Source organism: Geotrypetes seraphini, chromosome 14, assembly GCF_902459505.1.
Source record: "Geotrypetes seraphini chromosome 14, aGeoSer1.1, whole genome shotgun sequence".
Taxonomy (NCBI): Eukaryota; Metazoa; Chordata; class Amphibia; order Gymnophiona; family Dermophiidae; genus Geotrypetes; species Geotrypetes seraphini.
In genome coordinates this window covers 31922162-31936810 of record NC_047097.1, presented here as the reverse complement: position 1 = coordinate 31936810, position 14649 = coordinate 31922162, and the positions used below count along the sequence as shown (strand labels likewise).

Sequence of the window (14649 nt, the reverse complement as noted above, 5' to 3'; positions counted from 1 at the left end):
TAACATGAAACAAGAGATTCAAACCGAAAGACAGAGAATGGCAGTGATGGAAGAAAAAATGGAGCAATTTGAAACCTTCACACAAGAATATGATAAAGATAAAAAAGAAGTAGCAGCTTTAAAAAATCAATTGGTGGATATGGAAAACCGAGGAAAAAGAAAGAACATCAGAATTTTAGGTCTGGCTGAAAATATTGAAGGGGGAGATCCTGTACAATTCTTGGAAAATCTTTTACCTAAACTGCTACAGCTCAATTCAAAATGGCCGTTAGAAATTGAAAGAGCCCACAGAATCCCCACAAGAAAGCCAGTAAACCAGGCTGCTCCAAGACCTTTGATATTCAAGGTATTAAGGTACCAACATGCTCAGGAAATATTAAAAATGGCAAAAGCAAATAAAAACTTGAATTACAAAGGATCAAAACTGATTTTAGTTCCTGACTTTGCTAAATATACTGCAAACATAAGAAAACAATTTCTCACATTTAGACAGCAGCTAAAAGAAAAAGGCTACATATATGGAATATATTATCCGTCCACTATGAGAATATCCAGTGGAAATAAATCCATATATTTTCAAGATCCTGCAAAACTGAAAGAATTTTTGACACAAGAAGAACCTATGTTTACATAAAAAATAGAATAAAAGGAACAATTCAGCTGAAGAAAGAAGAAAGAAGAAAGAAGATGGAAAAAATAAAAGAAGATTATTAATAAAAAAAAAAAAAAAATAAGACATAAAAAATATTTACTAACTAATAAGATAATTTATTGATATATTGGATGCAATAATATAAAATGATTTTATCACATTAATTATTAATAATAATATTTGCATCCACATACATTAATACTAATTTAAAAAAAAAAAAAATTTTTTTAATTATTAAAATATAAATTAATTATAAAATTAAATTATTTATATAAAATATATATTTTAATCAGAATAGAGTTTATTCAATTATTTAAGCATATTAACTTATTATGATTAATGAACAATGAAAATGATTTACAATGAAGTTATTATTAATATTATTGAAAGAAATATTTGTTATATTGAGAATAAGACTTAAAAATGAAATATATTAATTTATTATAAAAACAATATTTTAATTCTATGTAAGAAGATTGCAATTTTATGAAATATATATAAGATAAGAATTTGATTTATTGAAGGGATTTATTAATGAAATAGGTCAACATTATAAAATTTATATTTTATTCAATTATTTAGTCATATTAACTTATTATGAAAAAATAAGGTATTGATTAATTGAATGGTAGATAATTAATAAAATAGGAATTCATTATAAAATTTATTTACTGATATAAAATGTATATTTTATTCAAGTATTCATTCAAATTAATTCATTATGAAGATGATCTATGAAAATGATTGAAATGCATTTATTATTAATATTAATATTTTTATAAAAATGGGTATATTTAATTTAAATGATGATTAATAGATATATAGAAAATAAGAGCTATATTTGTAATATGTTTATTTATTAAGAATATTATATTACATGTATGCATGATATTGAATTTAATTTTATGAATCAACTATATATATAATTCTTAGTAATTTTATAAAATTTTATAGATCAAATGGATATAATTTTCAATTATATAAGGGTGGAAGTATAAAGAATGTATTGAATATAGAAATATGTTTTTAAATAATATAATGAATTATTAGTTGCCTGGTGATGGAGATTTAGGTTTTGCAAGACCAATGCGTGTTCCAGATCAGAATATGATAATGGGTGGGAGGGGAGGGAAAATAATAGGGGGGATAGGGGATAAATTTTTATTGAATGTGCTAGGATCTAATCTTGTAAATTATCATAGAATATTGGTTAAAACATAATTATTAATTAGATGGATATAAAAATGTTTTCGCTGAATGTCAATGGTTTAAATCATCCTATTAAGAAGAAGAAATTATTATCGTTCCTTAAAAATCAAAATGCGGACATTTATTTTATTCAAGAGACACATCTTTCGGAAATTGAATCAAAAAAATTATCTGGAGGTTGGATTTCTAAATGTTTATTTGCACCGGCTTTAAAGAAAAAAGCTGGAGTGGCTGTTCTGATAAACAAAAAATGTAATGCAGATTTTAAATTAATTAATTATGATCCCTTAGGTAGATGGGTACATATCGAAATGGTTATGGGAAATACAACCCTGAATTTATTCAATTTATATGCTCCTAATACGAATCAAATTGAGTTTTTTAAACAAATTCAACAATTACTTTTACCACTGGCTACATCTAATTTAATAGTAGCAGGGGATTTCAATGCTGTAATGGATCCGATTTTGGATAAAAAACCAAGTAAAGTTATGAAATCATTAGGCTTAGATAATTTGATACTATCTTGTGATTTAGTAGATATATGGCGAATTCTTCATTTTAATGAACAGGAATTTTCTTTTTGTTCTCAGGTCCATAAATCCTTTTCACGAATTGATTATATATTTGTTTCTAATAATATAGCGCAGCGTGTATTAAAAGCAGTAATTGATCCCATTATAATTTCAGATCATGCTGGTGTGTGGATTAACCTTCAAAATTATGATGTTGAAAACTTTGATTTAATTTGGAGATTTAATAATGATTTACTAGCGGATTCAAAATTTCTTGAGGATTTTAAAATAAAAATGCAAGAATTCTTTCAAATTAATGAATCAGATACAATTAATGCTGAGATCTTATGGGATGCTTTTAAAGCAACTATGAGAGGAAATATTATTTCATATTCAACATTTATTAATAAACAAAAAAAAAAACAATTTCTTGAGATGGGAAAGCAAATTAAATTATTAGAAAATAAATTAATTGAGAAATGGGAAAATAATACACTACAAGAATTATTAAAATTAAAAGTTAAATATAATGAGATTTCTTCTCAAATTGTGAGGAAAGACATTTTCAATAAACAAGTACAATATTATGGAAATTCAAATAAAGCGGGGAAATTATTAGCAAATTATCTTAAAGTAAAGAAAAGAAAATCTAAGATTATTGCAATTAAAGATACACAAGGTAACACACATACCAACACAAAAGATATTATAACACAATTTCTTGATTTTTACAAAGAATTATACACTTCTAATTCTTATAAAAATAAAGAACAAGACGGATTAACTTTTTTAAATTCATTTATTGGACCTAATATTCCAGATCATATAAAAGGAAGTTTAGAAGAACCTATATCTTTAAAAGAGTTAGAAACAGCATTGAAGTCTCTTAGAGTTGGATCCGCTCCAGGTGGAGATGGGTATACTGTTGAATTTTATAAATTTTTTCAAAATATCATATTACCACATTTGTTAAATTTATATCAATATCAAATAAAGAATGAAAATATTTCTGGTACTATGGCAGAATCGATAATTATAGTCTTACCAAAACCAAACAAAGATCCTACTCTGGTTTCAAATTACAGGCCTATTTCATTATTGAATGTGGATAATAAATTAATGGCTAAAGTATTAGCATTAAGATTGGCAAAAGCTCTTCCTTACATTATTGATGTACATCAAACAGGATTTATTGCTAAAAGACATTCATCAAATAATACTAGATTAGCATTCCACTCATTAAATTTAGCAAAAAATATAAATGATCCAGCTTTTTTAATATCTTTAGATGCAGAAAAAGCCTTTGATAGAGTGGAATGGAATTTTATATACCAAGCTTTACAATGGTTTGGTATAGGATCCGGTTTTATTAAAATGATTCAGACATTGTATAGCTCTCCTGGAGCAAGATTATATATTAACAATAATTTATCAAATAGATTTAACTTGCATAGGGGAGTTAGACAAGGATGCCCTCTGTCTCCTTTACTTTTTGATATTGTCCTAGAACCTTTATTAATTGCAATAAACAAAACTAAGGAGATAAAGGGAATATCATTTAACAGTTTTGAATTTAAATTATCTGCATATGCAGATGATATATTATTATATTTAAGAGAACCGGAAACTACTATTCCATGTATACTTAAATTAATAGAAAAATATGGTACTTTTTCTGGATATAAAATTAATTGGAACAAATCTGAAATTCTCCCAATTAATGTTCATTGTACTAAAGGAATATTTGATCCATATTCATTTATTTGGAAAGAAGATGGAATTAAATACTTAGGAATTATGATCAAAAATACAATTGAAGATACAGTCAAAGAGAATGAAAAACTTTTATTAAAAAAAATAACAGAAATGTGTGAGCAATGGAATCCGTTACATCTTTCTTGGTGGGGAAGAATTCAAACAATTAAAATGATGGTATTGCCTGTGGTTTGTTACCAAATGAGTATGATACCAATATTTTTTCAGGGGTCATTTTATAAAAAACTTAACAATATTCTTACAAAATTTGTTTGGTGTGGGAAAAGACCAAGAATCGCTTTAGTATCATTACAAAGACCAATTATGGAAGGGGGGGTAAATTTTCCAAATTTTTATAGGTATCATCAAGCCTATATTTTAAGACAGGGTATGTATTGGATCCTCCCAGATCTTTTAGAAAATGTACCAGATTGGCTGTATTTAGAATGGCGGCTCCTGTTCCCTTTATATCCAGAACAGTTAATAACTATAACAATGCCTAAAAGATACAAAGACCACAGAATTTTATTTGACACTTGGAAAACATTGAGATACATCAGTAATCTGTCACCAGAACCTATTGCTAAATCTCTAAATCAATCAATATGGGTAAACTCCAGGATCAGAATTGGCGGATTTAAAATCGTCTGGAAACAATGGATAAATGCAGGAATACGAACATTGAATGATGTCATTTCAGAAGGTTCACTGCTTAGTTTTTCACAATTGCAAAATAAATTTGGATTAAATAAAACACAATATTTTAAATGGATGCAGTTGAAGCAGGCCATTCAGGTAGGGTTCCCTGAATGGAAAAATCTTAATAATCAATATAGTCTACAGGTTCTATGTTTCCAGACGGATTTTTTGGGTCACCAAGCCGCAAAATGGTACAAAATGATATACGGATTTTTAAATAAAAAAAAGAAAACAGGTCTTAGGGATATTTGGAGTATTGAGATTGGTCAGACAATTTCTGAGTCTCAATGGCCACGATTTTGGTCCTGGAGATTAAGATCTACAAGGTCAGCATCTATGAATCAAACATGGTTGTTCTTATTACATAGAGTGTTCTGGACCCCAACGCGCCTGCAAAAGATAGATAGTACTAGATCTAATAGATGCTGGCATTGTAAATTGGAAGTAGGGACGTTAGATCATTTAATTTTTTTCTGTCCCTGTGTAAACGCATTTTGGAATTCAATTTGGCCCCAAATTAATAAGTTACTAGAAAATTATGTTGGACTCTCATATGACACCATATTATTTGGCACTGCAATGAGAACTAAGAGTCCAATTTCAGTAAATAATAACAAGCTATTATTAATATTGACAGGAGTCGCCATGCAACAAATTACTCAAAACTGGAAAGATTACACCAAATTAAATTATACGTTTTGGTGGAATTCTGTCTGTCATATTTATAAAATGGAAAAAATATTAGCGTTACAACAAGGGAATCTTCTTAATTTCAAGAAAATTTGGCAACCATTGACCAATTATTCTAATGATTAGATTTCTTAGCACATTGATAAAAATTTTATATGAATGGAGTGGGATTTGATTAATAATTGGAAAAATGTTATATAAAAAAGGGATGGGAAATATATTTATATGTTAATGTATAATCTTTATCATAATATATTTTAAAACATATGACTTATTAATGATAGTATACTATATATGTAAAAATTAATTATATTTAATATGATTCAGTTGTTGTAAGAATGGAAAATCTATAAATAAAAATTTAAAAAAAAAAAAAACAAAACTTAAGAGAAAGTAAAACTGCTGTTTAAAATCTAAGGATTGGGAGAGGTGCAACGCATAGATTTGTTCCAGTGGATTCCTGGAAGAAAATCTCAATTGTGAACAAAAGTTAAGACCTTCTATGATCTAGCTGAGAGTCAAAGGATTTCTAATAAAACCAGTGGCAAGAAGACAAGACCTCAGAATTCAAGGCAGTGGTATTCATCCCAATTCTTTCATCACATTTCAGATGAAATATGTTACACAAATAGACAAGTATGCAACTCCTTCTTGTATACCTATCTTTCCAGTTCATAACTTCTGAAAGATGAACACAACGTTGCCAATCTATCCTCTGCAAGCAAGAGGAAATCGACTTGTTCTAGAGAAACTCACTAATATACTGGGCTGCTTGTTGGCCTTAATGAGAACTGTTTTCTTACAACACTTGGGAACTTTTCCATTAAAGCAGAGAGACTTTGTGAAGAAAGCTGCTGCTAAGCCAAAAATCAAGACTAATTCCAAACACTAGAGTCATTCTATAACAGAACACCTAGGTTAATAAGCTAAAAAGCAATTTCCTTCCTGCCCTATTTTATAAAGGGCAAAAAATAAACCCTATAGTAATGGAGGTTGAAAAATCACAAAATAGAAAAAAACCTCCCAAACCCCAAGACTAGAAAATGGTTAGGGGAAAGAGACAAAGGCCAACTAAATAATAATAACTAAAGTTAATAAATATTAATGAAAGCAGGAGAGCCCTCAGTCACACAGCCACCGCTGGAAAATCCAGTGAGTAGCTGTCGCCATTTCTTACCTCGCTTTTTCAAGCTGTGTCGGATGAATTGAGAGACCCAGCGCAGTCAAGTTCCTGAAGAAGGGGGTGTGCACCCCTGAAACTGAGTCCCATAGGACAAAGTCATCATTCGCGGACTGCTCACACACGGAGAAGCTAAGTTCTTCCAGTTTGTGTTTTGCCTGGTGTGATTTGGACACTCTCTCTTTCCTTTTGGCCCCATGTTTAGGGGATAGAGACAAATTTCAACTTAACTTTAAGAAGGTGTGTGTTTTTTATTATTTTTTACACGCATTGCACTTTTTGTTGCATTAGTTAATCACTTCTCATGCGGAGAGAGCCCAGGGATGTTCCGCAGTTAACACTCTTCTGGGTGTACCGTATTTTCACGCATATAACGCGCGCGTTATACGCGTTTTTACCTACCGCGCATACCCCTCGCGCGTTATTTGCGTGAGCGCGGTATACCAAAGTTTTAAAACATAGTTCCCACCCCGCCCGACGCCCGATTCACCCCCCCAGCAGGACCGCTCGCACCCCCACCCCGAACGACCGCTCGCACGCGCTCCCACCCGCACCCGCATCCACGATCGGAGCAAGAGGGAGCCCAAGCCCTCTTGCCCGGCCGACTCCCCGACGTCCGATACATCCCCCCCCCGGCAGGACCACTCGCACCCCACCCCGAACGACCGCTCGCACGCGCTCCCACCCACACCCGCATCCACGATCGGAGCAAGAGGGAGCCCAAGCCCTCTTGCCCGGCCGACTCCCCGACGTCCGATACATCCCCCCCCCCGGCAGGACCACTCGCACCCCCACCCCGAACGACCGCCGACTTCCCGACAATATCGGGCCAGAAGGGAGCCCAAACCCTCCTGGCCACGGCGACCCCCTAACCCCACCCCGCACTACATTACGGGCAGGAGGGATCCCAGGCCCTCCTGCCCTCGACGCAAACCCCCCTCCCCCCCAAGAACCTCCGACCGCCCCCCAGCCGACCCGCGATCCCCCTGGCGACCCCCACGACCCCCCCACCCCCCTTCCCCGTACCTTTGGTAGTTGGGCCAGAAGGGAGCCCAAACCCTCCTGGCCACGGCGACCCCCTAACCCCACCCCGCACTACATTACGGGCAGGAGGGATCCCAGGCCCTCCTGCCCTCGACGCAAACCCCCCTCCCCCCCAAGAACCTCCGACCGCCCCCAGCCGACCCGCGATCCCCCTGGCGACCCCCACGACCCCCCCACCCCCCTTCCCCGTACCTTTAGTAGTTGGCCGGACAGACGGGAGCCAAACCCGCCTGTCCGGCAGGCAGCCAACGAAGGAATGAGGCCGGATTGGCCCATCCATCCTAAAGCTCCGCCTACTGGTGGGGCCTAAGGCGCGTGGGCCAATCAGAATAGGCCCTGGAGCCTTAGGTCCCACCTGGGGGCGCGGCCTGAGGCACACGGGCCCAACCCGACCATGTGCCTCAGGCCGCGCCCCCCGGTGGGACCTAAGGCTCCAGGGCCTATTCTGATTGGCCCACGCGCCTTAGGCCCCACCAGTAGGCGGAGCTTTAGGATGGATGGGCCAATCCGGCCTCATTCCTTCGTTGGCTGCCTGCCGGACAGGCGGGTTTGGCTCCCGTCTGTCCGGCCAACTACTAAAGGTACGGGGAAGGGGGGTGGGGGGGTCGTGGGGGTCGCCAGGGGGATCGCGGGTCGGCTGGGGGGCGGTCGGAGGTTCTTGGGGGGGAGGGGGGTTTGCGTCGAGGGCAGGAGGGCCTGGGATCCCTCCTGCCCGTAATGTAGTGCGGGGTGGGGTTAGGGGGTCGCCGTGGCCAGGAGGGTTTGGGCTCCCTTCTGGCCCAACTACCAAAGGTACGGGGAAGGGGGGTGGGGGGGTCGTGGGGGTCGCCAGGGGGATCGCGGGTCGGCTGGGGGGCGGTCGGAGGTTCTTGGGGGGGAGGGGGGTTTGCGTCGAGGGCAGGAGGGCCTGGGATCCCTCCTGCCCGTAATGTAGTGCGGGGTGGGGTTAGGGGGTCGCCGTGGCCAGGAGGATTTGGGCTCCCTCCTGGCCCGATATTGTTGGGGAGTCGGCGGTCCTTCGGGGGGGGGGGGGAGGGATGTATCGGACGTCGGGGGGGGGGGCATCAGGCTTTCAGGATGGGGACAGACCTTCAAGGGGGGACAGTGCACGGAAGTCAGGGGGGGTGAACGGAGAGTCGGGACAGCGCACGGAAAGTCAGGGCGGGCGAAAGGAGCGTCGGGCAGCATGCGCGGTATACCCGTGAGCGCGGTATATCAAAGTTTTTGTGCAAATCATCGTGATTTCTGCGCGCTATATTCGTGTGCGCGTTTTATACGGGTGCGTGTTATTTGCGTGAAAATACGGTAACCCCGCGACAGCTACTCACTGGATTTTCCAGCGGTGGCTGTGTGACTGAGGGCTCTCCTGCTTTCATCAATATTTATTAACTTTAGTTATTATTATTTAGTTGGCCTTTGTCTCTTTCCCCTAACCATTTTCTAGTCTTGGGGTTTGGGAGGTTTTTTTCTATTTTCTATTTTATAAAGGCACATAAGTAGCAATAATATATGTCTTTTTATTTTGAATGGGTCATTTTAAGTGCTTATTTTGAAGACTTTGTTTTTGGGTGAGGAGTTTGGGCTAATTACTCAATGGTTTCACTTTGATAGATGGTTGAGTTTATGACTGCACTGATTTAAGCCCAGCTCTTTATAAGTAAGGAGCACTATTTGTAATTAGTAGAATATTTATATTTCACAAAAACATCAAAATAAAAAAGGCATTTGTTTTAGTTATTGATAGAAAACTTGGTGCATATTTGATTTTCCAGAATTCTTTTGTGATTATAAAATTACCCTCCACATATCGGTGCCAGGTTATTTCTAGGAGGGCGCCTAGAGTATTTCACTTTGATGTGCTCACCTGCCTGTTGATGTGTTCTTCTATAAAGCTGATGCTTTCTCGAATATCAAACCCTTCCAGGAGAGCTGCAGTGACAAAAGTGATAAAACAAGGAACTGAAACCAATATTCACTGAAAGAGAGAAGAATCTTAATCCTCTTGAAAAAGTTGGACAGACTCCATCGTTGTGTAGATGAAGAACTACACACCATGAAGAACATTTCTTTTGCCATTTAACCTCTCAGAGCCAGAGGAAAACAAAAACCAATCAGCAAATCAGAGTCGCCCCACAATGCCAAAGTCCATGAGTTCAGTAGATGGTACACATTAAACTTAGAAAAATCACTTTTCTGGGGATTGGCCCATTTACAATGTTGAACACTGCCATGAAGAAGATTCCTAGTTCACTCACAGTGTTTGGTCTTCCACACCCTGGTTGAGCTTGCAAAACAGCCCCAAAAGGGAAAGAATTATGGTCATTGTTTATAGATGACACTTAGAGGACACATTCAGGGTCCAAGGCTGTATTGTTCTGAAAGAAACCCTGGCACTTGGAACTTAGGCAGAATGTTTCTTTCTGTGTCATTTTGTAATAGTGCACACTGTTTAATACTAGTGTGCCCTATTCAATATGCATGAAATGAAATAAAACACACACACTATTATACAACAAAATAATATAAAATTCACATTCCTAATGGCTCCTGGTGCCCATCAGTGTAGTGACTAAGGCCCCGATTCGCTAAAGTCAGTGATCGTCGCTAAACCAGTTTTCAAAGATTTAGCGACAATCGCTGCTAACCAACCCGATTCACAAAATGGCCCATCGCGCGTTTTTCCCCCTCGATTGCCCATTTTCCGATCCATGCAAAATAGCCAAGCGATTCATTCACTTACATTGCACGGGGAGGGGGGGGGAAAGACGGCGGCGGCCAGCAGGACTCCTCCTGCTCCCAACGAAAGGCAGCAGGGCTGAAGGAGGAGGGGAGGCTGAGGGATGGGGGCACTCCACTGGCAGGAGGGAGTGGGCATCCCTCCTGCCATTCATTAGCATCAGGTGTCTGGTGGCAGGAGGGAATGGGCCTACCTCTTGCTATATTTAATAGTTCGACAGGGGCAGTGGGCAGGGGCGTCTGGTGGCAGGTGTGATGCCTGCCTTTTTTTTTTTTGGTTCCGGGAGGGAGAAGGTGCTTTGTCAGGGGGTAGAGGGGGGTCTGTAAAATATCTGCCATTAAAAAAGAAAAGAAAAAAAAAAGCCTCCCGACAGAAGTGACAGGAGGCTGCTTCTCCTGTCACCATTGTCAGGGCTCTGCAGTGACTCAATTTCTCACTGAATGATTCAGTCAGTGAGTTTGCATGCAAATGATTTGCACCTCTGTGCCCATCATTTGCATGCAAACCTGATAGTGAAATCAATTGCTGTTTAAAAATTGGCCAGAGAATCGACTAACAGTAATTGAGTCGCTAAATCGTAATTTGGGGTAAGCTGGAGAAGAAAACAACAGAGGGGGGAAATCACCAGAATTGAAATTACAGCCTTATGTGCAAAGCGGGAGAAGATTAGTTCAAAACATTTTACTTTTCTTTTTCCATATGGGGGAATGTGCTATCTAAAATTAGAACAACAGCTTTACTCTATTAGAAAACTGGAAACATCTGACCTAAACTAGCAGCCTGCACCCTACATAAGGCGGAATGTTATATGGACAGTGCCAAGCTCCTCTCCTCAGAGTTATCACTTACAGTGTTCCGTTTTGAGAAGATCTTGAAAATCTTGTTTTGTTTTCTTCTTCATGATGGACTCACAGGCTCCAATATCTAAAAAAGCAAATGCAAGAAAATCAGCTAGGTATTTATTTTAAAAATTTATCAACTGCCTATATCTAAGTGGCATTACAATGACAGAGTTATACATTAAGGAAAAGGTGACAATTTTCCTCATGATTCTGAGATGGCTACAGAGCGAACACTTTTATATTTCACTGCAATGACATCAATTCTGCCTAAACAGCCCATACTGGGGAGGGGGGGGGGGGTGAGAGTAGCAAGAGTCTATTTGTAGCCACTCCTGGATCTCATGAGGCAGAACCCCTCCATGTTCTAGGAGACCTTTCTGAAATTGTTTAGGGGCCCTTCATTTGAACCATGTCACTGATCAATGTAAAAGTCTCTGGAGTTAACAACGTACAATTCATAATCGCATCTTAAAGATTATACTCGTATATTACCGTATTCTTCTCTCTTCTCTACAAACTATCAAAGAACACCAAATGTTTAGAATAAGAGAGTCCTCAGTCATTAGCACAAAGCATTACTGTAACTATGCCACCGTACTTTTACGTGATACAACACTTATTATAATGTTCCTTGATACTTGTGGGAATCCCAAGCTGGATCTAACAAAAGCCCAGAACTCTCCCATTTTGTGTGTGTGAAAATGTGTTATAACAAGCGTAGTATCACGTAAAAGTATGGTGGCAAAATTACAGTAATGCCTGGTACTAATGACTGAGGACTCTCTTATTCTAAACATTCAGTGTTCTTTGGTTGTAGAAAAGAGAGAAGAACACGATTATATATGCTTTAAGGTGAGATTGTGTTGTACATTGTTCACTCCAGTGAGTTTTTATATGTTACAAAAGATTAGGTTCTTATCTCAACTAATCTTCTTTCTTGTAAATCCACCCTTTATATTGGGAACTAGTCATCCCCTGCTACCAGGGGCTATAGGAACTTCAATTAATAGAAACTGAGCCCCTCCTGAGCCGAAAAAATTATATGAATTTATTGTGGCCAAAGAAGGAGGGGGAGTCACTATTGGCTCAATTGCATTGCCCACAGTGTAACAAACTGGCTTTTTTGGGGGTTAACTATGTCTCCTACTCTGTCTTGACAAGTTTATATATTTCTTTGTTCTTAGATCTAATGTGTGGGCTAAATAATTAATCTTCATTTTTCTTTTACTTTATCAACCATTTATTATGATTGATTTATTATATTTCTAATCTATGTGCAAGTATGTGGACTTGTGATTATTATTATAAGTTGAATAAAAATAAATAAAAATAAATAAATTGAGCCTCTCCTACTGTGCTTATCTCCTGGAGCATGCTCCCAGGACACCAGTTAGTCTTCAAGAAGCCAGGAAACTCTACAGGATAAATAAGAAACAAAAGAGAGATAGAGGGCCACGAGTAACTCCCCCAAACAATCAATTCTGTTTATATTAACATATTCAAAATAGCAACAATGCAAATCAGAAAACAGATTATAAAACTTTAAAACCTGAACTATAGGGAGACACAGCCTGTACAGTCAGAAGGGGACATATATCCCAGTGACCCTGCTAATCTGACTCCATTGTTAAACAGATGACATTCCCAGAAAGGCTGGTCTGAGACTGACATCCAGCTTACCAGTAATCGGCCAGGTGACCTGTGAATCGGATAGAAATAGGGTGGGCTCCCAGCATAAAGGGTACATTTATAAGAAAGGCAAAATAGTTGGAATTCCTGAAATATAAAAAAAACCCCAAGAATAAGAGTACAGAAAGGACGGTAGTAAAACTGAAAGAAGCCAAGAGGGAGATACACCTGGCGGAAGAGCAAATGGCTAAAAATGTATAAAAGGGCGACAAAAATTTTTTTCAGATATATCAGTGAAAGGAGAAAGATGAAAAATGAAATTGCTAAACTAAATAATGCTAGGAAACGATATGTGGAGAGTGAAGAGGAAAAAGCAAACGTGTAAAACAAATACTTTTGCTCTGTGTTCACGGAAGAAAAACCTGGAGAAGGACCGAGATTGTCTGGCAAAGTTACATTTGCAAATGTGGGGAGGAGGGTGGTTTAAAGTTTACTGAAGGTTTCATCAAGAGAAAAGAATATTTATATTTGTATATTTTTGTTTAAATGTTAAAGGAAAGGGTGGGTGGGAAGGGAATAAATTTATATATTTGATGTTATACTAGAAAGAAATTCAAGTGATGTATTTAATTTCAAATGTTTTATTATTTGTACACTTGATGTAAGATTGAAAATGAATAAAGAATTAAAAAAAAAAAAAGAAAAAGAAAAGAAAATGGAGCAGATTCTGCGCTGTTCACAGAGGAAAGTGTTTATGAACAACTTGAAAAACTGAAGGTGGACAAAGCGATGAGACCGGAAGGAATCCATCCCAGGATACTGAAGGAGCTCAGAGATGTTCTGGTGGGTCCTATTAAAAACTTGTTCAACAAATCTCTGGAGACTGGAGTGATTCCTGGGGACTGGAGACGAGCGGATGTGGTCCCTATTCACAAGTGGTCACAGGGACGAAGCGGGAAACTACAGGCCAGTAAGCCTCACTTCAGTTGTGGGAAAAATAATGGAAGTGTTGCTGAAAGAAAGAACAGTGAGCTTCCTTGAATCTAATGGGTTACAGGATCCGAGGCAACATGGCTTTACTAAAGATAAATCGTGCCAAATGAACCTGATTGAAATTTTTGATTGGGTGACCAGAGAGCTGGATCGAGGACATATGCTAGATGTAATTTACTTAGATTTCAGCAAGGCCTTTGACACGGTTCCTCGTAGGAGGCTGTTGAACAAACTTGAAGGGCTGAAGTTAGGACCCAAAGTGGAGAACTGGATTAAAAACTGGTTGACGGATAGACACCAGAGGGTGGTGGTTAATGGAAGTCACTCAGAGGAAGGAAAGGTGACTAGTGGAGTCCCTCAGGGTTCGGTGCTGGGGCCGATCCTGTTCAATATGTTTGTGAGTGACATTGCTGAAGGGTTGATACCAAGATTTGTAACAGAGTAGACACCAAGGAGGGAGTGGAAAACATGAAAAAGGATCTACAAAAGTTTAGAGGAATGGTCTAAAATCTGGAAACTAAAATTCAATGCAGAGTAATGCATTTGGGGATTAATAATCAGAAGGAACCGTATATGCTGGGAGGTGAGAAGCTGATATACAAGGACAGGGAGAGGGACCTTGGGGTGATAGTGTCCGAAAATCTAAACAGTGTGACAAAGCGGTGGCTGCTGCCAGAAGGATGCTGGGCTGTATAAAGAGAGGC

At 38.4% G+C, this 14649-nt stretch overlaps 1 protein-coding gene across 3 annotated transcripts in view; it reads right to left on the bottom strand.

The window, feature by feature from the left end:
* Window positions 1-14649, bottom strand: part of VPS33B (VPS33B late endosome and lysosome associated) — a 153794-nt gene that overhangs the window by 55444 nt on the left and 83701 nt on the right. For all 3 annotated transcript variants that reach the window (XM_033919658.1, XM_033919660.1, XM_033919659.1), the window contains 2 exons: window positions 11331-11405; window positions 9609-9673 (listed from right to left, as the gene is read on the bottom strand). In XM_033919658.1, coding sequence (XP_033775549.1) covers window positions 9609-9673; window positions 11331-11405 — 140 coding nt within the window. The remainder of the gene's footprint in view (window positions 1-9608; window positions 9674-11330; window positions 11406-14649) is intronic.